A 26,687-nucleotide genomic window follows, 5' to 3' on the forward strand; every position below is an offset into this window, starting at 1 on the left:
TGAACAACAAGGCAGAGCCGTCATGCTAAAACCACAGTCGGGGATGAAAAGGGCTTTCTGTGTGGTTCTCAGACACACAGGCTCGAGTCTCTCCAGTGGTGCCTAACTTTAGTTACTAGACCTACCGCACTCGCCCACACACACACACACACACACACACACACACACACACACACACACACACACACACACACACACACACACACACACACACACACACACACACACACACACACACACACACACACAGTTCCCGGTGGTGATATAGTTACCAGACCTGGGTACCAATAGTATTTGAACTCTTTTAAGCATTGAGCATTTTCTCAAGCCTGCTTTGGAGTGTCAGGTAGGCGGGGTTTGCACTTTCGGGACATTTCTATTGGTTACATTGCAGCATGCAAGCTCAATAAAAAACATGTAAATGATTTGAAACAGTATGTTAAATCAGGTCTGGAAGCTACTAGACCTTGGCACTCCAAACTCTATATAGACTCACGAGATCCTGTTCAAACACACTATTTATGACCAATGTTTATATGGTCTCTGAATGAGTCCCAAATGCCCCACTATCCCCAACATAGGGCCCATCGAAAGTAGTGCACTATAGGCTATGCACTATATAGGGAATAGGGTGCAATTTGGGCTGCAGTGCAGTGCCCTGAAATCACATTTCCATTTTCAGGTGTCTCTCTATGTGTGTGTGTGCGTGTGCGTGTGCGTGTGTGTGTGTGTGTGTGTGTTACATTCCATACAGTGTTTTGAGGCATGTGAATTGCGTCTGAAGGAAGTGGGAATGTGAAGAATGCCAGAATGCTCCAGAGTTGTTTACTGGCAGTCCTATGGGAAGACCACGGCTGTGTGCCTCGGTGTCTGTCAAAGGCCTCTGTTAGTTCTTTGTACAGGGCTGTATGGACCTCGGCGATTACTGTGCGTCTCTTTGAAGTGGAAGCAAACCTGTCCTTCAACCTCTTCCTCCATATCAGCAGTTCATCTGATGTTTGTTTTTATTGTCTCTAAATCTGGGACATGAGTGATGAGGAGGAGGATGATGGAACCATCAGAGTTCTAGAACAGAACACAGTCCCACAGGGATTCTACTGCGTTCCAACAAGCCATCTCTTCTAAGCTCTTTACTGTAGTTCTGCTCAGAGAACAGTTAGGAATGGGACTTGGTTATTATTATTTTGAAAAACCCAGTTGGTGTTTGTAATGTATAATAATAATAATAATAATATGCCACTGATACGGTTTTAATAACGGATAACATTTAGAATGGTCAGATGGCGCCGTAGTGAATGGCCGCCCATTTGCAAGCTCCGAAACCAACTTTTCTGAAACAGATTTGTATTTTATTTAACGAGGCAAGTCAGTTAAGAACAAATTCGGATTTTACAATGACGACAATAGCGACCTACCCCGGCCAAACTCTTCCCTAACCCAGATGACGCTGGGCGAATTCTGCACCGCCCATTGGGAATCCCGATCACGGCCGGTTGTGATACAGCCCAGAATCGAACCAGGGTCTGTAGTGACACCTCTAGCTCTGAGATGTAATTCCTTAGACCGCTGCACCACTAGAGAGCCCAAGTGAAGGTATCCTTAGAAGGTTGCATAACAATCTTACCAGTGATGTCATTTTTATAGTGGCTAATAACATTTAAAATGCTATCCCCCCCTCCACTTAAAGTCAGTTCACTGCTGTAACAAGGAAAACTATACAGGAAACCCCCTTGGACAAGCACATGCGAACAAAGTACTTGCAAGGACAGACATCGCAGCTCATTAAGTTCTCTCTCAAAAGGACATGGTAGACTGGTACTGCAAGCACAAACTAGTATAAAACAGGGCTCTGGATCCTGGAAGGGATTTGATCTGGAGTTGATTTCATCCTTTCAGATACATTACGTTCACATCTTCTCCTGCAGACCATCGTAGGCTGGAATACTAACCCCTGGTCCTGGGGTTCATCATTACTCGCACCTGGACTCATCATTACTCGCACCTGGACTCATCATTACACGCACCTGGACTCATCATTACACGCACCTGGACTCATCATTACACGCACCTGGACTCATCATTACTCGCACCTGGACTCATCATTACGCGCACCTGGACTCATCATTACGCGCACCTGGACTCATCATTACGCGCACCTGGACTCATCATTACGCACTGGACATCATTACGCGCACCTGGACTCATCATTACGCGCACCTGGACTCATCATTACGCGCACCTGGACTCATCACCTGGACTACATTACTCGCACCTGGACTCATCATTACATGCACCTGGACTCATCATTACGCGCACCTGGACTCATCATTACACCTGACTACGCGCACCTGGACTCATCATTACGCGCACCTGGACTCATCATTACGCGCACCTGGACTCATCATTACGCGCACCTGGACTCATCATTACGCGCACCTGGACTCATCATTACGCGCACCTGGACTCATCATTACGCGCACCTGGACTCATCATTACGCGCACCTGGACTCATCATTACACACACCTTCATTACACGCACCTGGACTCATCATTACACCTGGACTCATCATTACTGGACTCATCATTACTCACACCTGGACTCATTACACACACCTGGACTCATCATTACTCACACCTGGACTCATTACACACACCTGGGACTCATCATTACACACACCTGGACTCATCATTACACGCACCTGGACTCATCATTACACACACCTGGACTCATCATTACACACACCTGGACTCATCATTACACACACCTGGACTCATCATTACTCACACCTGTTAATCTTTATGATTCAAACCTGGACTCCATTACCTTCATCATTTCCTCTTTATGTTACTCTCTTATTTTATTTTTTATTTCACCTTTTTTTAACCAGGTAGGCTAGTTGAGAACAAGTTCTCATTTACATTTGCGACCTGGCCAAGATAAAGCAAAGCAGTTCGACAGATACAACAACACAGAGTTACAAATGGAGTAAAACAAACATACAGTCAATAATACAGTAGAACAATAAGTCAAAATACAATGTGAGCAAATGAGATTAGATAAGGGAGGTAAAGGCAAAAAAAGGCCATGGCTGCGTTAAGAGTTCTTGACACAAACCTGTGCACCTGGCATAGTTAAATATTTAGTCTTTGCCCATTCACCCTCTGACAATCCATGTCTCAAGGCTTAAAGATCCTTCTATAACCCGTCGCCTCCCCTTCATCTACACTGACTGAAGTGGATTTAACAAGTGACATCAATAAGAAATCATAGCTTTCACCTGGATTCACCTGGTCAGTCTGTCCTGGAAAGTGCAGGTGTTCTCCAAGTACACAGTGGGGTGCATAACATCTCAGAACGCACAAAACAAAATATATTTTATATTTGAGATTCTTCAAAGTAGCCACCCTTGCCTTGATGACAGCTTTGCACACTCTTGGCATTCTCTCAACCAGCTCATGAGGTAGTCACCTGGAATGCATTTCAATTAACAGGTGTGCCTTTTGAAAAGTTCATTTGTGGAATTTCTTTCCTTCTTAATGCATTTGAGCCAATCAGTTGTGTTGTGACAAGGTAGGGGTGGTATACAGAAGCTAGCCCTATTTGGTAAAAGACCAAGTCCATATTATGGCAAGAACAGCTCAAATAAGCAAAGAGAAACGACAGTCCATCATTACTTTAAGACATGAGGGTCAGTCAATACAGAACATTTCAAGAACTTTTTTGCAGTCGCAAAAATCCTCAAGCGTTATGATGAAACTGGCTCTCATGAGGACCGCCACAGGAAAGGAAGACCCAGAGTTAACTGTGCTGCAGTGGATAAGTTCATTAGAGTTACCAGCCTCAGAAATTGTACACATAAAAAACACCAGTCTCAAAGTCAACAGTGACGAGGCGACTCTGGCCTTCTTGGCAGTGTTCTTCTGTCCAGTGTCTGTGTTCTTTTGCCGATCTTAATATTTTCTTTTTATTGGCCAGTCTGAGATATGGCTTTTTCTTTGCAACTCTGCCTAGAAGGCCAGAATCCCAGAGTCGCCTCCTCAATGTTGACGTTGAGACTGGTGTTTTGCGGTTACTATTTAATGAAGCTGCCAGTTGAGGACTTGTGAGGCGCCTGTTTCTTTTACTAGACACTCTACTGTACTTGTCCTCTTGCTCAGTTGTGCACCGAGGCCTCCCACTCCTCTTTCTATTCTGGTTAGAGCCAGTTTGCGCTGTTCTATGAAGGGAGTAGTACACAGCGTTGTACCAGATCTTCAATTTCTCGCATGGAATAGCGTTCATTCATTGGGCCTCCATGTAGAAATTCCCTTAAAAATCTGCCGTTTCCAGTTACAATAGTCATTTACAACATTAACGATCAACATTAATTATCTCCACTGTATTTCTGATCAATTTGATGCTATTTTAATGGGCAAAAACAAGGACATTTCGAAGTGACCCAAAACGTTTGAACGGTGGTGTATAATAATAATAGATATATATCTAAATAAAACTCAGAACATAACGTAGAAAGAAGAGTAATAAATTATTGATAATAACAGTGACCAGACTGAGACTTGCCGTTTAAGAGCACTTTATTGTTCATTGACTTAAGTACAAAAAACTTTTTCAATTGGAGAAACAAGGCCACAAAATGAAGGCTTAATAAAGAATTACAGTTTGGAGAGTACAACACATAGTACTACATAGCACTACGTTTATCAATGTTGATGTAGCTTGAAAATTGTGTGTGTCAGTGGGACCCGATTCCCATAATGCATTACCTTTGTACAGTTGAAGTCTGAAGTTAACATACTCTTAGGTTGGAGTCATTCAAACTCATTTTTCAACCACTACACACATTTCTTGTTAACAAATTATAGTTTTGGCAAGTCGGTTAGGACATCTACTGTGTGCATGACACAAGTCATTTTTCCAACTATCTGTTTTAGATTATTTCACTTATAATTCACTGTATCACAATTCCAGTGGGTCATAAGTTTACATACACGCAGTTGACTGTGCCTTTAAACAGCTTGGAAAATTCCAGAAAATTATGTCATGGCTTTAGAAGCTTCTGATAGGCTAACTGACATCATTTGAGTCAATTGGAGGTGTACCTGTGGATGTATTTCAAGGCCTACCTTCAAACTCAGTGCCTCTTCGCTTGACATCATGGGAAAATCAAAAGAAAATCAACCAAGACCTCAGAATGTGTTATTTACATACTTTGGTGAGAAAAGTGCAAAATCAACAGCAAAGGACCTTGTAAAGTTGCTGGAGGAAACAGGTACAAAAGTATCTATATCCAAAGTAAAACGAGTCCTATATCGACATAACCTGAAAGGCTGCTCAGCATGGAAGAAGCCACTGCTCCTAAACCGCCATAAAAAAGCCAGACTACGGTTTGCAACTACATATGGGGACAAAGATGGTACTTTTTGGAGAAATGTCCTCTGGTCATATGAAACAAAAATAGAACTGTTTGGCTATAATGACCATCGTTATGTTTGGAGGAAACAGGGGGGGGATTGCAAGCCGAAGAACATCATCCCAACCGTGAAGCACGGGGGTGGCAGCATCATGTTGTGGGGGTGCTTTGCTGCAGGAGGGACTGGTGCACTTAACAAAATAGATGGCTTCATGAGGAGGGAAAATTATGTGGATATATTGAAGCAACATCTCAAGACAGAAGACTTAACTGACCTAAAACAGGGGAATTTTTTACTAGGATTAAATTTCAGAAATTGTGGAAAAACTGAGTTTAAATATAGTTGGCTAAGGTGTATGTAAACTTTTGACTTCAACGGTATATTCCCTGTATAGTGCACTACTTTTGAGAGAAGGGTGCTACTTAGGACACAGCTGTTGATTTGGAAGCACACAGCCAGTCTTCCTGTGATCTACCATTAAATAACATGACTAATACAGTAGTGTTCGATTCTCACAAACAAGATGGACGACAAAGATCTTTTGTTCCATTGTCTCAAAATAAAAAATCGTCGTCCCGAATGACCCCCCCCCATTCCCTATTTAGTGCACTACTTTTGTCCTCTGGTAGTGTACTATAAAGGGAATAGACTGTCATTTGGGATATATTGTAGAGTTTCTGCTGAGTAGCCTTGATTCAGCATTATACACATTATGCGTCATAATACACAAGTGGCTATCATCAATGCAGTGTTTATATTATTACTGTGTTCCTGCACTTTAACCTTTTAAAAGAACAACTCTTAAAAAAAAAAAAGATCAACTTTTTAAAACATTTATTTTATACACAAACAAAAAAAGGGGGAAATTAAATAGCTACATGTCATTAAACAAATGGATCCTCAAAAAATACCTACAATTGTCTCTGTACAATCGTTACGCACAGCGTAATGATGGTCTCATAATTAACTATATATATATAAAAGTTGTTTTTTTATTAAGTGATTTTCCTACAGCGTGTAGGGCATTGTGTTGCCATAGCAGAACGAGTGAGAGCCTCAAAAAAATATTGAAAAATTCTGGTAGCTTTCCAAAAAAAAAAAAAAAAAAAAAAAAATCCCAGGTCACCGGAAATGTGCGACTGTAGTGCTATGGTCGTGTTTTTATAATGAAATGACCTCTGGACACTACGCCTCCTCCCTTTCTGTTCATGCACATTATAAATGATAATTATTTTAAAGGACATTATCAACATTTTAGTTCTCTCATAACATTTACCGAAAGTACAAAGTGGAAATCAACCAGTCATCTTTGAAGAAATATACATACGTTTTTGTTTAAATCTGAACTCAGATTAAAGTCAATAATAATAACATCAACTGACTAGCAGCTGGATCCTGGCTCTGAGAGAATATGGTTTAGGTTCAACTGGATCAGCTCTGAGAGAATATGGTTTAGGTTCAGCTGGATCCTGGCTCTGAGAGAATATGGTTTAGGTTCAGCTGGATCCTGGCTCTGAGAGAATATGGTTTAGGTTCAGCTGGATCCTGGCTCTGAGAGAATATGGTTTAGGTTCAGCTGGATCCTGGCTCTGAGAGAATATGGTTTAGGTTCAGCTGGATCCTGGCTCTGAGAGAATATGGTTTAGGTTCAGCTGGATCAGCTCAGAGAGAATATGGTTTAGGTTCAGCTGGATCAGCTCTGAGAGAATATGGTTTAGGTTCAGCTGGATCCTGGCTCTGAGAGAATATGGTTTAGGTTCAGCTGGATCCTGGCTCTGAGAGAATATGGTTTAGGTTCAGCTGGATCAGCTCTGAGAGAATATGGTTTAGGTTCAACTGGATCCTGGCTCTGAGAGAATATGGTTTAGGTTCAACTGGATCCTGGCTCTGAGAGAATATGGTTTAGGTTCAGCTGGATCAGCTCTGAGAGAATATGGTTTAGGTTCAGCTGGATCCTGGCTCTGAGAGAATATGGTTTAGGTTCAGCTGGATCAGCTCTGAGAGAATATGGTTTAGGTTCAGCTGGATCAGCTCTGAGAGAATATGGTTTAGGTTCAGCTGGATCAGCTCTGAGAGAATATGGTTTAGGTTCAGCTGGATCAGCTCTGAGAGAATATGGTTTAGGTTCAGCTGGATCCTGGCTCTGAGAGAATATGGTTTAGGTTCAGCTGGATCAGCTCTGAGAGAATATGGTTTAGGTTCAGCTGGATCAGCTCTGAGAGAATATGGTTTAGGTTCAGCTGGATCAGCTCTGAGAGAATATGGTTTAGGTTCAAGCTGGATCAGCTCTGAGAGAATATGGTTTAGGTTCAGCTGGATCCTGGCTCTGAGAGAATATGGTTTAGGTTCAGCTGGATCAGCTCTGAGAGAATATGGTTTAGGTTCAACTGGATCCTGGCTCTGAGAGAATATGGTTTAGGTTCAACTGGATCCTGGCTCTGAGAGAATATGGTTTAGGTTCAGCTGGATCAGCTCTGAGAGAATATGGTTTAGGTTCAGCTGGATCCTGGCTCTGAGAGAATATGGTTTAGGTTCAGCTGGATCAGCTCTGAGAGAATATGGTTTAGGTTCAGCTGGATCAGCTCTGAGAGAATATGGTTTAGGTTCAGCTGGATCAGCTCTGAGAGAATATGGTTTAGGTTCAGCTGGATCAGCTCTGAGAGAATATGGTTTAGGTTCAGCTGGATCCTGGCTCTGAGAGAATATGGTTTAGGTTCAGCTGGATCCTGGCTCTGAGAGAATATGGTTTAGGTTCAGCTGGATCAGCTCTGAGAGAATATGGTTTAGGTTCAGCTGGATCAGCTCTGAGAGAATATGGTTTAGGTTCAGCTGGATCAGCTCTGAGAGAATATGGTTTAGGTTCAGCTGGATCAGCTCTGAGAGAATATGGTTTAGGTTCAGCTGGATCCTGGCTCTGAGAGAATATGGTTTAGGTTCAGCTGGATCCTGGCTCTGAGAGAATATGGTTTAGGTTCAGCTGGATCAGCTCTGAGAGAATATGGTTTAGGTTCAGCTGGATCAGCTCTGAGAGAATATGATTTAGGTTCAGCTGGATCCTGGCTCTGAGAGAATATGGTTTAGGTTCAGCTGGATCCTGGCTCTGAGAGAATATGGTTTAGGCTCCGTCCCTAATGACATCCCTAATCCTCATGCACCAATTGTGGCCAGACAAAGTGTGAAGCTTTACATTGGGAATAGGGTTTCATGGAGGACGTGTAGCCTTGGATGTAGTTACAGGAACTATAGATTTGACTTGGGATGATGGAATGTAAGGGTATGTAGGAGCTGTATAGACAGTGCTTCATCAACCCTAGAGCTTTAACCATGTTCTGTCACCTTCACCACTAGATTTGCACGTTACGGTTACATCACCCCAAAATTCTCAGGTTTTCTATCAATTCTGGTTGCTTGGAAGATCCATGGCTTTTCCAACCAGGATTTCCCAGAGAAAAATCAAGGAATTTTCAGGGGAAAGTTTCCAGAATGTTGCAACACTAAATCACCACCTTTCTGTTACTATTGTAAAGTGACTGTTCTACTGGATGTCATAAGGTGAATGCACCAATTTGTAAGTCGCTCTGGATAAGAGCGTCTGCTAAATGACTTAAATGTAAATGTAAATGTACTAAGTTAGTAGCTATTCAAATACTGATACGAATGCAACACCTGTCCTAGGTTCCCTACAGGAAGGAATGTCTGCTGCCTCGGTACAGGAGTTAGTTTCACAAGCTGCGGCTGCCTATCTACCCAGTGAGCAAAATTAGTTTGAAAGACTTATTTTCAACATCTTGTGCTCATAAGATGCATACCGCTACACACCCACAGATGTTCATTAGAGAAGTAGAAACAACAACGACATGGAAAACACGAAATTAAATAAAAAACTAGTCGACAGAAAGAAAATGGAAGATATAAATGATAAAAGGTCGACTCTGGGTCGATCTCGCCGGCTGGTTTGTTGCGTTGATTCCATTTTCAGTCATGCAAAACAAAAAAAAAGGCAGTAGCATCCAGGGATTATCAATAACGCTATAGAAGGATTACGGTAACGTTACGGAAAACATATTATTGATTAGAATCCAAACTGATCATATAGAAGAGTACAGAAGGCCTGTCCGGAGGCTGTCCTCTGTGTCGCTAGCTGGTTGCTACCAGAGAGAACTGAAGAATACTACATATTAACATGGATATTACTGAAGAACACTACATATTAACATGGAGTCTAACTGGACCAGCAGTAAATGCAGCTACAACGGTTGTTGTTATTGCAGAAAACAAATATATAAGACAAAAACAATATAACTTGTAATAAGATTGAAATGTCTAATAAACATGAATAGATACCAGCTATTTAAAAACAAAATATGCACCTTATTGTGTAAGCACTACCTTTACTTGACCAATCAAACCAGAGAGATAATCTACCTACCACACCCCCGTGCCGCAGAGAGAGACATAATCTACCTACCACACCACAGTGCCGCAGAGAGAGAGACATAATCTACCTACCACACCCCCGTGCCGCAGAGAGAGACATAATCTACCTACCACACCACAGTGCCGCAGAGAGGAGACATAATCTACCTACCACACCACAGTGTCGCAGAGAGAGACATAATCTACCTACCACACCACAGTGCCGCAGAGAGAGAGACAGAAGAGCTATAAGGGGGGTAGGGGAGAGGAAAGGAGGGGAGAGGAAAGGAGGGGAGAAGAAAGGAGGGGAGAAGAAAGGAGGGGAGAAGAAAGGAGGGGAGAAGAAAGGAGGGGAGAAGAAAGGAGGCGAGAGGAAAGTAGGGGTGGAGGGGAGAAGAAAGTAGGGGTGGAGGGGAGAAGAAAGGAGGGAAGAGGAAAGTAGGGGTGGAGGGGTGAGGAAAGTAGGGGTGGAGGGGAGAAGAAAGGAGGGGAGAGGAAAGTAGGGGTGGAGGGGTGAGGAAAGTAGGGGTGGAGGGGTGAGGAAAGTAGGGGTGGAGGGGAGAAGAAAGGAGGGGAGAGGAAAGTAGGGGTGGAGGGGTGAGGAAAGTAGGGGTGGAGGGAGAAGAAAGGAGGGGAGAGGAAAGTAGGGGTTGAGGGGTGAGGAAAGTAGGGGTGGAGGGGTGAGGAAAGTAGGGGTGGAGGGGTGAGGAAAGTAGGGGTGGAGGGGTGAGGAAAGTAGGGGTGGAGGGGTGAGGGAAGTAGGGGTGGAGGGGTGAGGAAAGTAGGGGTGGAGGGGTGAGGAAAGTAGGGGTGGAGGGGTGAGGAAAGTAGGGGTGGAGGGGTGAGGAAAGTAGGGGTGGAGGGGTGAGGAATGTAGGGGTAGAGGGGTGAGGAAAGTAGGGGTGGAGGGGTGAGGAAAGTAGGGGTAGAGGGGTGAGGAAAGTAGGGGTGGAGGGGTGAGGAAAGTAGGGGTGGAGGGGTGAGGAAAGTAGGGGTGGAGGGGTGAGGAAAGTAGGGGTGGAGGGGTGAGGAAAGTAGGGGTGGAGGGGTGAGGAAAGTAGGGGTGGAGGGGTGAGGAAAGTAGGGGTGGAGGGGTGAGGAAAGTAGGGGTGGAGGGGTGAGGGAGCAAACTAAAAGATGGGAGAAATAAAATGCATTTTCTTTCTTTTAAAAAGAGGTAACAGATTTGCATCAGAGTTCTCTTTGGTAACGAAGGCATGTGGTTGGTTGGGATGTGTCTCCATTTTGAATCCGTACATCTCATTGTACACAGAAACAAATCGTTTCACTCGGCTTTTCTCTTCAAAATCTCAGCCGTCCAATAACACAAACAGAAAGAAGTACGCAAAACCTACTTCTAAATAAAAAGTCTATTCAAAACTAAATAAATGCCAAAAGTCAAAACGTAGAGAAAAGAAAATGCTTCCCTTTTACTCCGTGGTTATATACATGGCTATATCCCTAGCTACAGGCACAGCTCTCTACGGGGTTACATCATGCAGGGCAGTCTTACACCAGGGAACAAGGCCAACCCTCTTCCTGGAAGGAGAGACATTGGACGCGCAGGGTTTTCCTCCAGCCCTGCTCTGAAACACACCTGTGGTCGTATTTGTTAGTGCACACTATATCTAAATGAAAACAAGTTTGGTGACCTCATGAATATGAGTGATTCTTCTACATCAGCTGGTCATCGGGACCGTGATGAATCAGGTGTTAGTTACAACAGGGCTGGAGTTAAATGAAAACACCCTGCCTTGCCAGTAACTCTCCAGCAGGACGGTTTAACCTGTGGTGTTACAGTGAATAAGGGATGGGGCAGGGGGGCGGGTTTTAGCTGGCTCTAAGCCCCTCCCATCAGGACACAATGGATGGAGAGTGGCTGTGGTTGACCATGTGACTGTTTGGGGAGGAGTCAGGGGAGGAGGAGGAGGAGGAGGAGGAGCTTCCTTTGGCTTTGATCTGCAGCCAGGTTTCTCCTAAGGCCTTGGTGAAATGGTCGTCCACAGAGCCGGTGATGGACACAGAGTTAGAGACGGGTTCCGGCTGCTTGTAGTTCCTCCCCAGGCTGCGACGGAAATGCTCCTCGATCACCGGGTCAACACACACAGAGTTGGCTGGAAGAGAAAAGAAAGGACAGGGCTATAACTCTAACCCCAGACAGGTGGGGCTCTAACATCCAGACAGGCGGGGCTCTAACATCCAGACAGGCGGGGCTCTAACATCCAGACAGGCGGGGCTCTAACATCCAGACAGGCGGGGCTCTAACATCCAGACAGGTGGGGCTCTAACATCCAGACAGGCGGGGCTCTAACATCCAGACAGGCGGGGCTCTAACATCCAGACAGGCGGGGCTCTAACATCCAGACAGGCGGGGCTCTAACATCCAGACAGGCGGGGCTCTAACATCCAGACAGGCAGGGCTCTAACATCCAGACAGGCGGGGCTCTAACATCCAGACAGGCGGGGCTCTAACATCCAGACAGGCGGGGCTCTAACATCCAGACAGGCGGGGCTCTAACATCCAGACAGGCGGGGCTCTAACATCCAGACAGGCGGGGCTCTAACCCCCAGACAGGCGGGGCTCTAACCCCCAGACAGGTGGGGCTCTAACATCCAGACAGGTGGGGCTCTAACATCCAGACAGGTGGGGCTCTAACATCCAGACAGGTGGGGCTCTAACATCCAGACAGGTGGGGCTCTAACATCCAGACAGGTGGGGCTCTAACATCCAGACAGGTGGGGCTCTAACATCCAGACAGGTGGGGCTCTAACATCCAGACAGATTTACATCTGGGGTGCACTACTTTTGACCTGACACTTCACTCTAATCCCAAACCAAATCTAGGACCCTTATGTTGTCCCGGTTGGAGTCTACAGGCAGAATAGGGCTCATCAGATGACTTACAGCGGTTACTGGGGTGTCTGCAGGCTGGTCTACTGTAGCAGTATGGTATAATATATATGATGCTACTTACAGTTGCAGGCTGGTCTACTGTAGCAGTATGGTATAATATATATGATGCTACTTACAGTTGCAGGCTGGTCTACTGTAGCAGTATGGTATAATATATATGATGCTACTTACAGTTGCAGGCTGGTCTACTGTAGCAGTATGGTATAATATATATGATCCTACTTACAGTTGCAGGCTGGTCTACTGTAGCAGTATGGTATAATATATATGATGCTACTTACAGTTGCAGGCTGGTCTACTGTAGCAGTATGGTATAATATATATGATGCTACTCACAGTTGCAGGCTGGTCTACTGTAGTTGTTAGGCAGGTTACAGTTCCGGTTTTTGGCCGGAGCGCACGTTATCACTGACGGACGATTCTAAACAAACACAAAGAAATTAAACAAAACATGTTCAGGACTTAGCATGGGGTTTTGAAGACAACGTGGACTTAGCATGGGGTTTTGAAGACAACGTGGACTTAGCATGGGGTTTTGAAGACAACGTGGACTTAGCATGGGGTTTTGAAGACAACGTGGACTTAGCATGGGGTTTTGAAGACAACGTGGACTTAGCATGGGGTTTTGAAGACAACGTGGACTTAGCATGGGGTTTTGAAGACAACGTGGACTTAGCATGGGGTTTTGAAGACAACGTGGACTTAGCATGGGGTTTTGAAGACAACGTGGACTTAGCATGGGGTTTTGAAGACAACGTGGACTTAGCATGGGGTTTTGAAGACAACGTGGACTTAGCATGGGGTTTTGAAGACAACGTGGACTTAGCATGGGGTTTTGAAGACAACGTGGACTTAGCATGGGGTTTTGAAGACAACGTGGACTTAGCATGGGGTTTTGAAGACAACGTGGACTTAGCATGGGGTTTTGAAGACAACGTGGACTTAGCATGGGGTTTTGAAGACAACGTGGACTTAGCATGGGGTTTTGAAGACAACGTGGACTTAGCATGGGGTTTTGAAGACAACGTGGACTTAGCATGGGGTTTTGAAGACAACGTGGACTTAGCATGGGGTCTTGAAGACAACGTGGACTCAGCATGGGGTCTTGAAGACAACGTGGACTCAGCATGGGGTCTTGAAGACAACGTGTTACCTGCATTTTTTTATGCCCTGAAAGTGTGTGTGTGTGTGTGTGTGTGTGTGTGTGTGTGTGTGTGTGTGTGTGTGTGTGTGTGTGTGTGTGTGTGTGTGTGTTCGTTCGTCTTGAGTCTAACCTGCTGGCGTTCCACAGGGCTGACAGTTGGTGAGATGACAAAGGTACGGGCGGCATCCATGTTGTTTTTGGTCAGGGCGAGAGGCTGGTCCATGGCCAGGCTGGGCATGTGGTGGTGTGGGGTGTACAGGTGGTGGTTGCCATGGAGAACCATGGAGGGGGCGGCGGCTCGCTCCATGGGGCTGCGGCTACAGTCCCGAGGCTCCTTAGTACTACGGAAGTCGCCATTGGAAGGCTTGCCTCTGCAGAGAGAAGATGAGAAAATATTTATTGTCCCAATGTACACAGATGTCCTAAAGAAACTGGTCTTGTGATTCATTCCAAGACTGGGGAGAGGCGGTGGAAGGGGGTGGGGGGTAACAGACAGAGAGATCCATAACATCAAGACAGAAGACTGATTGATGTCTACTGTTGGAGCAGAGATCCATAACATCAAGACAGAAGACTGATTGATGTCTACTGTTGGAGCAGAGATCCATAACATCAAGACAGAAGACTGATTGATGTCTACTGTCGGAGCAGAGATTAGAAGCGCCAGATGAGACAGAGCGTGAAACATCGTAAAGGCATTTCACTGAACGTGACAAAAACTTAACGGCTGGTTGTGTAGATGGATGAGAATTATTATTATTTTTTTATTATCTATTTTTAGAATAAGGCTGTAACGTAACAAAATGTGACTCGTTTCAGGAAACTAGGCGTATCACTACTTCACAGGAGTGACATTTGAACATATGAAAAAACAATAATTACGAAAAATATGTTGTTGTTTTTTTGTCAGAAATGCCTTCTGGAACATTCATGTGCCTTAATAACAAACTTGTATTCCATCTGTAAATGATCAGTATGTGTAGGCAATCCTGTCTAATGCAGCTTTTTAGAAAGACATCACGTATTAAAATTGCTTCAGTGTTGCTCTCCACTTTCTGGAGGACTGAGTTTTGACATCAGTGGAATTAGAGTCTGATAGCTGAAGAGCTGGAGCAAATTTTGCCATTTGATTGCTAATATGCAGATGGAGTTGAAAAGAGAACACACAGAAGTCTCTGGATTACATCTTCAAAGTAAGGGCAACCATGGCATCCATGACAGTTACCTATGCTGCAGAGGATACGTTCATTAGAGCTGCATCAGATGACCTGGCCTCCACAAGCATCCAACCTCAACCCAATTAAGGTGGTTTGGGATGAGTTGGACCGCAGAGTGAAGGAAAAGCAGCAAACAAGTGCTCAGCATATGTGGGAACTCCTTCAAGATTGTTGGAAAAGCATTCCAGGTGAAGCTGGTTGAGAGACTGCCAAGAGTGTGCAAAACTGTCAAGGCAAAAAGTGTCTACTTTAAAGAATCTAAAATACATTTTGATTCGTTTAACACTTATTTAATAGTGTTATTTAATAGTTTTGATGTCTTCACTATTATTCTACAATGTAGAAAATAGTTTTAAAAAATGAAGAAAATCCTTCAATAAGTAGGAGTCCAAACTTTTGACTGGTACTGTATATTATCCACGTCCTTGTTCAGCCACGACTCTGAGAAACATAGAATATTACAGTGTAGACAGTATCTACAGACACTATCCTGTAGATAGGGTAGTCTGGAACAGAGCTCATCTAGTTTGTTCTCTAGTGACTCTACACGCTCGCCAACAGAAGTGAGGGTAGAGGCGGTTAATTCGCTCGCCAACGTCGTCTCGTCAGGATGCCGCCTCGCCTGCCTCTTTCACCGTCGCTTCCTCCTGGGGGGTCCGGGGTAAGCGGAACATCCACAGCTGCCGACTCATTAAAGTAGAAATGTAGAAATCTTTCTTGATGTCAAGAAGTCTATTTTCAAGTCACAGGAAATGATGTCAGAGGACATTATGTACAACAAATAAAAGTCTCCGGTCAGAAAATAATTTTGAACAGAGATTGTTTTCAGGTTCTTTGTCAGAAAGTATTTAAAATGAGACAGACAGACAGACAGACAGACAGACAGACAGACAGACAGACAGACAGACAGACAGACAGACAGACAGACAGACAGACAGACAGACAGACAGACAGACAGACAGACAGACAGACAGACAGACAGACAGACAGACAGACAGACAGACAGACAGACAGACAGACAGACAGACAGACAGACAGACAGACAGACAGACAGACAGACAGACAGACAGACAGACAGACAGACAGACAGACAGACAGACAGACAGACAGACAGACAGACAGACAGACAGACAGACAGACAGACAGACAGACAGACAGACAGACAGACAGACAGACAGACAGACAGACAGACAGACAGACAGACAGACAGACAGACAGACAGACAGACAGACAGACAGACAGACAGACAGACAGACAGACAGACAGACAGACAGACAGACAGACAGACAGACAGACAGACAGACAGACAGACAGACAGACAGACAGACAGACAGACAGACAGACAGACAGACAGACAGACAGACAGACAGACACACAGACAGACAGACACACAGACACACAGACACACAGACACACAGACACACAGACACACAGACACACAGACAGAGAGACACACACACAACACAAACAGTGTTGTTTTTACTGATTAGGTACATTTTCGTTTATGTGATTGACGTGGAATTACTCTGGAGCCATATGTCTGTGTGTGTGTCTGTCTCTTTGTCTGTGTGTGTGTGTGTCTCTCTGTCTGTGTGTGTGTGTGTCTCTCTGTCTGTGTGTGTCTGTCTCTCTGTCTGTGTGTGTGTGTGTGTGTGTCTGTCTGTGTGTGTGTGTGTGTCTCTCTGTCTGTGTGTCTCTGTCTCTCTGTCTGTGTGTGTCTGTCTGTCTGTCTGTCTGTGTGTGTGTGTCTGCGTGTGTGTGTGTCTGCATGTGTGTGTGTCTGCGTGTGTGTCTGCCTCTGTGTGTGTGTGTCTGTCTCTGTGTGTGTGTGTCTGTCTCTGTGTGTGTGTGTCTGTCTCTGTGTGTGTGTGTCTGTCTCTGTGTGTGTGTGTCTGTCTCTGTGTGTGTGTGTCTGTCTCTGTGTGTGTGTGTCTGTCTCTGTGTGTGTGTGTCTGTCTCTGTGTGTGTGTGTCTGTCTCTGTGTGTGTGTGTCTCTCTGTGTGTGTATGTCTGTCTTTGTGTGTATGTCTGTCTCTGTGTGTGTCTGTCTCTGTGTGTGTCTGTCTCTGTGTGTGTCTCTGTCTCTCTGTCTGTGTGTGTGTGTGTTATTGATGTGGCATTACTCTGGAGCCGTGTGTGTGTGTATGTGTTAGCTGCTACTTGACACCTCATGCTTGGGTGCACCTAGATATTATCTCTCTCTCCCTGTGCTAGTCAGTTGTATGAAAGACAGACCTGGGTCTGGGGGGGATAGGGGCAGGGCGAGGGACAAAATAAAACAAGTTACTTTTGTCCCAAAACCCTGGAATGTGGAAACGAGGGTAATATTTCCCTCCCTGGTCAGTTGTGCTTCAGAACCACTCCACTGTAAATAGAACCTTGTGGAATCATTTTAAAAAACTGTACTGTTCATGACTGTAGTTCAAGTCAGACGGCAACCAAGGACCAATTTCTATCTGAAAACAAGGAGCCCTTATCCTGTAAGAGTCAGGCGGCTGTGGGCTGGAAGCCTGCTACGGCCCTCCTCTCTGTGGGCTAGAAGCCTGCTACGGCCCACCTCTCTGTGGGCTAGAAGCCTGCTACGGCCCACCTCTCTGCGGGCTGGAAGCCTGCTACGGCCCACCTCTCTGTGGGCTGGAAGCCTGCTACGGCCCTCCTCTCTGTGGGCTGGAAGCCTGCTACGGCCCACCTCTCTGTGGGCTGGAAGCCTGCTACGGCCCTCCTCTCTGTGGGCTGGAAGCCTGCTACGGCCCTCCTCTCTGTGGGCTGGAAGCCTGCTACGGCCCTCCTCTCTGTGGGCTAGAAGCCTGCTACGGCCCACCTCTCTGTGGGCTGGAAGCCTGCTACGGCCCACCTCTCTGTGGGCCGGAAGCCTGCTTACGGCCCTCCTCTCTGTGGGCTGGAAGCCTGCTACGGCCCTCCTCTCTGCGGGCTGGAAGCCTGCTACGGCCCACCTCTCTGTGGGCTGGAAGCCTGCTACGGCCCTCCTCTCTGTGGGCTGGAAGCCTGCTACGGCCCTCCTCTCTGAGGGCTGGAAGCCTGCTACGGCCCTCCTCTCTGCGGGCTGGAAGCATGCTACGGCCCTCCTCTCTGCGGGCTGGAAGCCTGCTACGGCCCTCCTCTCTGTGGGCTGGAAGCCTGCTACGGCCCTCCTCTCTGTGGGCTGGAAGCCTGCTACGGCCCTCCTCTCTGTGGGCTGGAAGCCTGCTACGGCCCACCTCTCTGTGGGCTGGAAGCCTGCTACGGCCCACCTCTCTGGGGGCCGGAAGCCTGCTTACGGCCCTCCTCTCTGTGGGCTGGAAGCCTGCTACGGCCCTCCTCTCTGCGGGCTGGAAGCCTGCTACGGCCCACCTCTCTGCGGGCTGGAAGCCTGCTACGGCCCTCCTCTCTGAGGGCTGGAAGCCTGCTACGGCCCTCCTCTCTGTGGGCTGGAAGCCTGCTACGGCCCTCCTCTCTGCGGGCTGGAAGCCTGCTACGGCCCTCCTCTCTGCGGGCTGGAAGCCTGCTACGGCCCACCTCTCTGTGGGCTGGAAGCCTGCTACGGCCCTCCTCTCTGCGGGCTGGAAGCCTGCTACGGCCCTCCTCTCTGCGGGCTGGAAGCCTGCTACGGCCCACCTCTCTGTGGGCTGGAAGCCTGCTACGGCCCACCTCTCTGTGGGCTGGAAGCCTGCTACGGCCCGCCTCTCTGCGGGCTGGAAGCCTGCTACGGCCCACCTCTCTGTGGGCTGGAAGCCTGCTACGGCCCACCTCTCTGTGGGCTGGAAGCCTGCTACGGCCCGCCGCTCTGTCTCTGTAGTATTCCCTCCTGTTGAGGCCTCTCCTCACTTGGCAACGTGCACCTTTGTAACATGACAGTGTAACATTGTACTCTGTTCCATTTGTTCCTAGAACCCCGGATAGCAGACTTGTGGAATCGAGTTACACATTTGATTAAACTTGTAGCCTCAAGACTCGACAATGACTTGAGACTGACTTTAAATTATCTGGCCAGGTTTGGTAATGTTTTGTCACTAAATTTGTGGCACAGAGACTCCATGGCTTTACTCTCTATGCAGCCAGAGACTCCATGGTTTTACTCTCTATGCAGCCAGACTCCATGGTTTTACTCTCTATGCAGCCAGACTCCATGGTTTTACTCTCTATGCAGCCAGACTCCATGGTTTTACTCTCTATGCAGCCAGACTCCATGGTTTTACTCTCTATGTAGCCAGACTCCATGGTTTTACTCTCTATGCAGCCAGAGACTCCATGGTTTTACTCTCTATGCAGCCAGACTCCATGGTTTTACTCTCTATGCAGCCAGAGACTCCATGGTTTTACTCTCTATGCAGCCAGAGACTCCATGGTTTTACTCTCTATGCAGCCAGACTCCATGGTTTTACTCTCTATGCAGCCAGAGACTCCATGGTTTTACTCTCTATGCAGCCAGACTCCATGGTTTTACTCTCTATGCAGCCAGAGACTCCATGGTTTTACTCTCTATGCAGCCAGAGACTCCATGGTTTTACTCTCTATGCAGCCAGACTCCATGGTTTTACTCTCTATGCAGCCAGAGACTCCATGGTTTTACTCTCTATGCAGCCAGAGACTCCATGGCTTTACTCTCTATGCAGCCAGAGACTCCATGGTTTTACTCTCTATGCAGCCAGACTCTATGGTTTTACTCTCTATGCAGCCAGACTCCATGGTTTTACTCTCTATGCAGCCAGAGACTCCATGGTTTTACTCTCTATGCAGTCAGACTCTATGGTTTTACTCTCTATGCAGCCAGACTCTATGGTTTTACTCTCTATGCAGCCAGACTCCATGGTTTTACTCTCTATGCAGCCAGAGACATTTGATAGATTGGCTTGTGAAATGTACACTCGGTCCTCTGATTGGACCAGCAAACTGTCATTCAACACAGGCCGGGTGAGCTAATTTGCTTATTTGCTTTTCAGCTATACGATCAGGTGTCACATGCAAAACACATACAGTTACAGTCGTGGCCAAAAGTTTTGAGAACGACACAAATATTAATTTCCACAAAGTTTGCTCCTTCTGTGTCTTTAGATATTTTTGTCAGATGTTACTATGGAATACTGAAGTATAATTACAAGCGTTTCGTAAGTGTCAAAGGCTTTTATTGATAATTACATGAAGTTGATGCAAAGAGTGAATATTTGCAGTGTTGACCCTTCTGTTTCAAGACCTCTGCAATCCGCCCTGGCATGCTGTCAATTAACTTCTGGGCCACATCCTGACTGATGGCAGCCCATTCTTACATAATCAATGCTTGGAGTTTGTCAGAATTTGTGGGGTTTTTGTTTGTCCACCCGCCTCTTGAGGATTGACCACAAGTTCTTAATGGGATTAAGGTCTGGGGAGTTTTCTGGTCATGGACCCAAAATATCAATGTGTTGTTCCCCGAGCCACTTAGTTATCACTATTGCCTTATGGCAAGGTGCTCCATCATGCTGGAAAAGGCATTGTTCGTCACCAAACGGTTCCTGGATGGTTGGGAGAAGTTGCTCACGGAGAATGTGTTGGTACCATTCTTTATTCATGGCTGTGTTCTTAGGCAAAATTGTGAGTGAGCCCACTCCCTTGGCTGAGAAGCAACCCCACACATTAATGGCCTCAGGATGCTTTACTGTTGGCATGATACAGGACTGATGGTAGCGCTCACCTTGTCTTTTCCGGACAAGCTTTTTTCCTGATGCCCCAAACAATCGGAAAGGGGATTCAGAGAAAATGACTTTCCCCCAGTCTTCAGCAGTCCAATCCCTGTACCTTTTGCAGAATATCAGTCTGTCCCTGATGTTTTTCCTGGAGAGAAGTGGCTTCTTTGCTGCCCTTCTTGAAACCAGGCCATCCTCCAAAAGTCTTCGCCTCACTGCGCGTGCAGATGCACTCACACCTGCCTGCTGAGATTCCCTAGTAAGCTCTGTACTGGTGGTGCCCTGATCCCGCAGCTGAATCAACTTTAGGAGACAGTCCTGGCGCTTGCTGGACTTTCTTGGGCACCCTGAAGCCTTCTTCATAACAATTGAACCGCTCTCCTTGAAGTTCTTGATGATCTGATAAATGGTTGTTTTAGGTGCAAACTTACTGGCAGCAATATCCTTGCCTATGAAGCCCTTTTGTGCAAAGCAATGATGATGGCACATGTTCCTTGCAGGTAACCATGGTTGACAGAGGAAGAACAATGATTCCAAGCACCACCCTCCTTTTGAAGCTGTTATTCAAACTCAATCAGCGTGACAGAGTGATCTCTAGCCTTGTCCTCGTCAACACTCACACCTGTGTTAACGAGAGAATCACTGACATGATGTCAGCTGGTCCTTTTGTGGCAGGGCTGTAATGCGGTGGAATTGTTAATTTTTGGGATTCAATTCATTTGCATGGCGAAGAGGGACTTTGCAATTAACTGCAATTCATCTGATCACACTTCATACCATTCTGGAGTATATTTAAATTGCCTTCATATAAACTGATGCAGCAGACTGAAAATTAATATTTGTGTCATTCTCAAAACTTTTGGCCATGACTGTAGGTAGAGAGGATCACCACAACTGTTATTTTGGTTACTCTGCTAGCATCTTGCTGGCTACTCTGCTAGCATCTTGCTGGCTACTCTGCTAGCATCTTGCTGGCTACTCTGCTCGCATCTTGCTGGCTAATCTGCTAGCATCTTGCTGGCTACTTCTCTACTCTGCTAGCAGCTTACTGGCTACTTCTCTACTCTGCTAGCAGCTTGCTGGCTACTTCTCTACTCTGCTAGCAGCTTGCTGGCTACTTCTCTACTCTGCTAGCAGCTTGCTGGCTACTCTGCTAGCAGCTTGCTGGCTACTCTGCTAGCAGCTTGCTGGTTACTCTGCTAGCATCTTGCTGGCTACTCTGCTAGCATCTTGCTGGCTACTCTGCTAGCATCTTGCTGGCTACTCTGCTAGCATCTTGCTGGCTACTCTGCTAGCATCTTGCTGGCTACTCTGCTTGCTAGCTAGCCGGCTAAAAACAGCAAGCAAGCTAACTTTTTTAGCTTCCCACATCTCCTCCATGTGAAATAATTGATATTTAAATAATATGCCAAGGCAAATATTTGTGTACTTGCCAGTGTAATCTACAACATCACCCCAGTTTGATATGCTGCTTGAATGCATTTGGTTCCATATCAGCAAAAAAACAATAGAATGTCATCATTTTTCTCTCGGTGATACAGCAAATACCATTTCAAAATAGCCTAGAATCGGGTAGTTATTACTTCTAAACAAAATACCTTTTTTTGAAGGGGGAGGGGGTGGATTTTAAAAAGACTGCAATGTTTGCTTGACTTATTTTTGTGGAACATTCCCTGAGATTATATTTAGTTGTCGATGCAAAATAGGTTGCCCAGCTAAACCAAGGCCAAGCTATCTTTAAATTCAAGTGAAACAGATTGAGACGACAGATGACATCGACCGCTGAAACCAGGTCAATAACTCTATGCACAGTCCTATTGATTAGGATTTGTCCTTTATTGTGATTAGGACTTTGCCACCACCCAGTTTATCAAGACATTTACCATTACGTTATGTAGTTAAAGATTGTTAAAACCAAAAACTCAAAATGATTGTATGGTTGTACAAGTCATGCGTTAACACATACATGGCTGTCTCCGGGTGAACATTTCTCAAGTTTAATTATATTTATTATAAAATATTGACCGTCCTTGACCTCCATACCGGTCATTCTCTAGTCGGCAGGACTACGTAACGCAAGGAGACTGTCATTCTCTGGTTGGCAGGACTACGTAACGCAAGGAGACTGTCATTCGCTGGTCGGCAGGACTACGTAACGCAAGGAGACTGTCATTCGCTGGTTGGCAGGACTACGTAACGCAAGGAGACTGTCATTCTCTGGTTGGCAGGACTACGTAACGCAAGGAGACTGTCATTCTCTGGTTGGCAGGACTACGTAACGCAAGGAGACTGTCATTCTCTGGTCGGCAGGACTACGTAACGCAAGGAGACTGTCATTCTCTGGTTGGCAGGACTACGTAACGCAAGGAGACTGTCATTCGCTGGTTGGCAGGACTACGTAACGCAAGGAGACTGTCATTCTCTGGTCGGCAGGACTACGTATCGCAAGGAGACTGTCATTCGCTGGTTGGCAGGACTACGTAACGCAAGGAGACTGTCATTCTCTGGTTGGCAGGACTACGTAACGCAAGGAGACTGTCATTCTCTGGTCGGCAGGACTACGTAACGCAAGGAGACTGTCATTCTCTGGTTGGCAGGACTACGTAATGCAAGAATACGCATATTTTGTGACGTAAAATGACATTCACGTACAAAGTTTGCTTAAGCTCTGTTTCTCACTTTAGTTGTCTGTATATATATATATATATATATGTGTGTTCCTTCAGCAGTCAGACCGTGGAGTTACACAGCGCAGAATGTGGTGGTGGTTAGATCTCTACTGTACAGAGAGGTTATATAGCTGTAACTACTGGCGCTGGAACTACAACCTCTGCCAACTGATCAACAGAGAGGAGGAGCAGAGCCAAGATGGCTGATGAAATGATGCTCTGTTGTTTTACATGGGGCTTCCTGTCTTTCCTGTGTGTGTGTGTGTGTGTGTGTGTGTGTGTGTGTGTGTGTGTGTGTGTGTGTGTGTGTGTGTGTGTGTGTGTGTGTGTGTGTGCGCGCGCAGGGGCAGACAGTCATTTGGAGGCCCCATGCAGAGGCCTGTGTAGGTAAAGATAATCCAGGGGTAGAAAGCTTTTAGAGATCTACCCAGTAGGACTGTAAAAAGGTATTCTAACATGTATTGACTGAGGTGATTGAATTACTTATCTAATCAAGATATATTAGTGTTTTATCTTTTTCTTTTAATTTTTCTTCCACTTTGACTGAGTATTGTGTGTAAATTGTTGACAAAAAAAAATCTAAAATACAATCCTCCTCTGTAACACAAACTCAATGGAACATTTAAAAGGGTGTGAATATTTCCTGAAGACACTGTTCTACCACACTGTTCTACCACACTGTTCTACCACACTGTTCTACCACACTGTTCTACCACACTGTTCTACCACACTGTTCTACCATGTTACTGTTCTACCACACTGTTCTACCACACTGTTCTACCATGTTACTGTTCTACCACACTGTTCTACCACACTGTTCTATCACACTGTTCTACCACACTGTTCTACCACACTGTTCTACCACACTGTTCTACCACACTGTTCTACCACACTGTTCTACCATGTTACTGTTCTACCACACTGTTCTACCACACTGTTCTACCACTGTTCTACCACACTGTTCTACCATGTTACTGTTCTACCACACTGTTCTACCATGTTACTGTTCTACCACACTGTTCTACCATGTTACTGTTCTACCACACTGTTCTACCATGTTACTGTTCTACCACACTGTTCTACCATGTTACTGTTCTACCACACTGTTCTACCATGTTACTGTTCTACCACACTGTTCTACCATGTTACTGTTCTACCACACTGTTCTACCATGTTACTGTTCTACCACACTGTTCTACCATGTTACTGTTCTACCACACTGTTCTACCATGTTACTGGTATAGTGGTAGTGGTATAGTGGTATAGTGGTAGTGGTATAGTGGTATAGTGGTATAGTGGTATAGTGGTATAGTGGTAGTGGTATAGTGGTATAGTGGTATAGTGGTATAGTGGTATAGTGGTAGTGGTATAGTGGTATAGTGGTATAGTGGTATAGTGGTATAGTGGCATAGTGGCATAGTGGTATAGTGGTATAGTGGCATATTGGTATAGTGGTATAGTGGTAGTGGTATAGTGGTATAGTGGTATAGTGGTAGTGGTATAGTGGTATAGTGGTATAGTGGTATAGTGGTAGTGGTATAGTGGTATAGTGGTATAGTGGTATAGTGGTATAGTGGCATAGTGGTATAGTGGTATAGTGGTAGTGGTATAGTGGTATAGTGGTATAGTGGTGTAGTGGTATAGTGGTATAGTGGTATAGTGGTAGTGGTATAGTGGTATAGTGGTATAGTGGTGTAGTGGTAGTGGTGTAGTGGTATAGTGGTATAGTGGTAGTGGTATAGTGGTAGTGGTATAGTGGTATAGTGGTAGTGGTATAGTGGTATAGTGGTAGTGGTATAGTGGTATAGTGGTATAGTGGCATAGTGGTATAGTGGTAGTGGTATAGTGGTATAGTGGTATAGTGGTATAGTGGTATAGTGGTATAGTGGTATAGTGGTATAGTGGTAGTGGTATAGTGGTATAGTGGTATAGTGGTAGTGGTATAGTGGTATAGTGGTATAGTGGTATAGTGGTAGTGGTATAGTGGTATAGTGGTAGTGGTATAGTGGTAGTGGTATAGTGGTATAGTGGCATAGTGGTATAGTGGTATAGTGGTATAGTGGTAGTGGTATAGTGGTATAGTGGTATAGTGGTAGTGGTATAGTGGTAGTGGTATAGTGGTAGTGGTATAGTGGTAGTGGTATAGTGGTAGTGGCATAGTGGTATAGTGGTATAGTGGTATAGTGGTAGTGGTATAGTGGTATAGTGGTATAGTGGTAGTGGTATAGTGGTATAGTGGTAGTGGTATAGTGGTAGTGGTATAGTGGTAGTGGTATAGTGGTATAGTGGTAGTGGTATAGTGGTATAGTGGTAGTGGTATAGTGGTATAGTGGTAGTGGCATAGTGGTATAGTGGTATAGTGGTATAGTGGTATAGTGGTATAGTGGTAGTGGTATAGTGGTATAGTGGTATAGTGGTATAGTGGTATAGTGGTAGTGGTATAGTGGTATAGTGGTAGTGGTATAGTGGTATAGTGGTATAGTGGTAGTAGTATAGTGGCATAGTGGTATAGTGGTATAGTGGTATAGTGGTAGTGGTATAGTGGTAGTGGCATAGTGGTAGTGGCATAGTGGTATAGTGGTAGTGGTATAGTGGTATAGTGGTATAGTGGTTATAGTGGTATAGTGGTATAGTGGTAGTGGTATAGTGGTATAGTGGTAGTGGTATAGTGGTATAGTGGTAGTGGTATAGTGGTATAGTGGTAGTGGTATAGTGGTATAGTGGTTATAGTGGTATAGTGGTATAGTGGTATAGTGGCATAGTGGTATAGTGGCATAGTGGCATAGTGGCATAGTGGTATAGTGGCATAGTGGCATAGTGGTATAGTGGTATAGTGGCATAGTGGTATAGTGGTATAGTGGTAGTGGTATAGTGGTATAGTGGTATAGTGGTATAGTGGTATAGTGGTAGTGGTATAGTGGTATAGTGGTAGTGGTATAGTGGTAGTGGTATAGTGGTAGTGGTATAGTGGTAGTGGTATAGTGGTAGTGGTATAGTGGTAGTGGTATAGTGGTAGTGGTATAGTGGTATAGTGGTATAGTGGTATAGTGGTATAGTGGTATAGTGGTAGTGGTATAGTGGTAGTGGTAGTGGTATAGTGGTATAGTGGTAGTGGTATAGTGGTATAGTGGTATAGTGGTATAGTGGTAGTGGTATAGTGGTATAGTGGTAGTGGTATAGTGGTATAGTGGTATAGTGGTATAGTGGTAGTGGTATAGTGGTATAGTGGTAGTGGTATAGTGGTATAGTGGTATA

At 45.4% G+C, this 26,687-nt stretch overlaps 1 protein-coding gene across 2 annotated transcripts in view; it reads right to left on the reverse strand.

Moving 5' to 3' along the window:
- Window positions 1–10,833: 10,833 nt before the first annotated feature.
- LOC124004070 (transcription cofactor vestigial-like protein 4) overlaps window positions 10,834–26,687 on the reverse strand; it is a 95,075-nt gene continuing 79,221 nt past the window's right edge. For both annotated transcript variants that reach the window (XM_046312847.1, XM_046312846.1), the window contains 3 exons: window positions 14,017–14,257; window positions 13,079–13,163; window positions 10,834–11,942 (listed from right to left, as the gene is read on the reverse strand). In XM_046312847.1, coding sequence (XP_046168803.1) covers window positions 11,683–11,942; window positions 13,079–13,163; window positions 14,017–14,257 — 586 coding nt within the window. In that variant the 3' untranslated portion in view covers window positions 10,834–11,682. The remainder of the gene's footprint in view (window positions 11,943–13,078; window positions 13,164–14,016; window positions 14,258–26,687) is intronic.

This window comes from Oncorhynchus gorbuscha, linkage group LG18 (genome assembly GCF_021184085.1).
Source record: "Oncorhynchus gorbuscha isolate QuinsamMale2020 ecotype Even-year linkage group LG18, OgorEven_v1.0, whole genome shotgun sequence".
In the NCBI taxonomy this organism is placed as follows: Eukaryota; Metazoa; Chordata; class Actinopteri; order Salmoniformes; family Salmonidae; genus Oncorhynchus; species Oncorhynchus gorbuscha.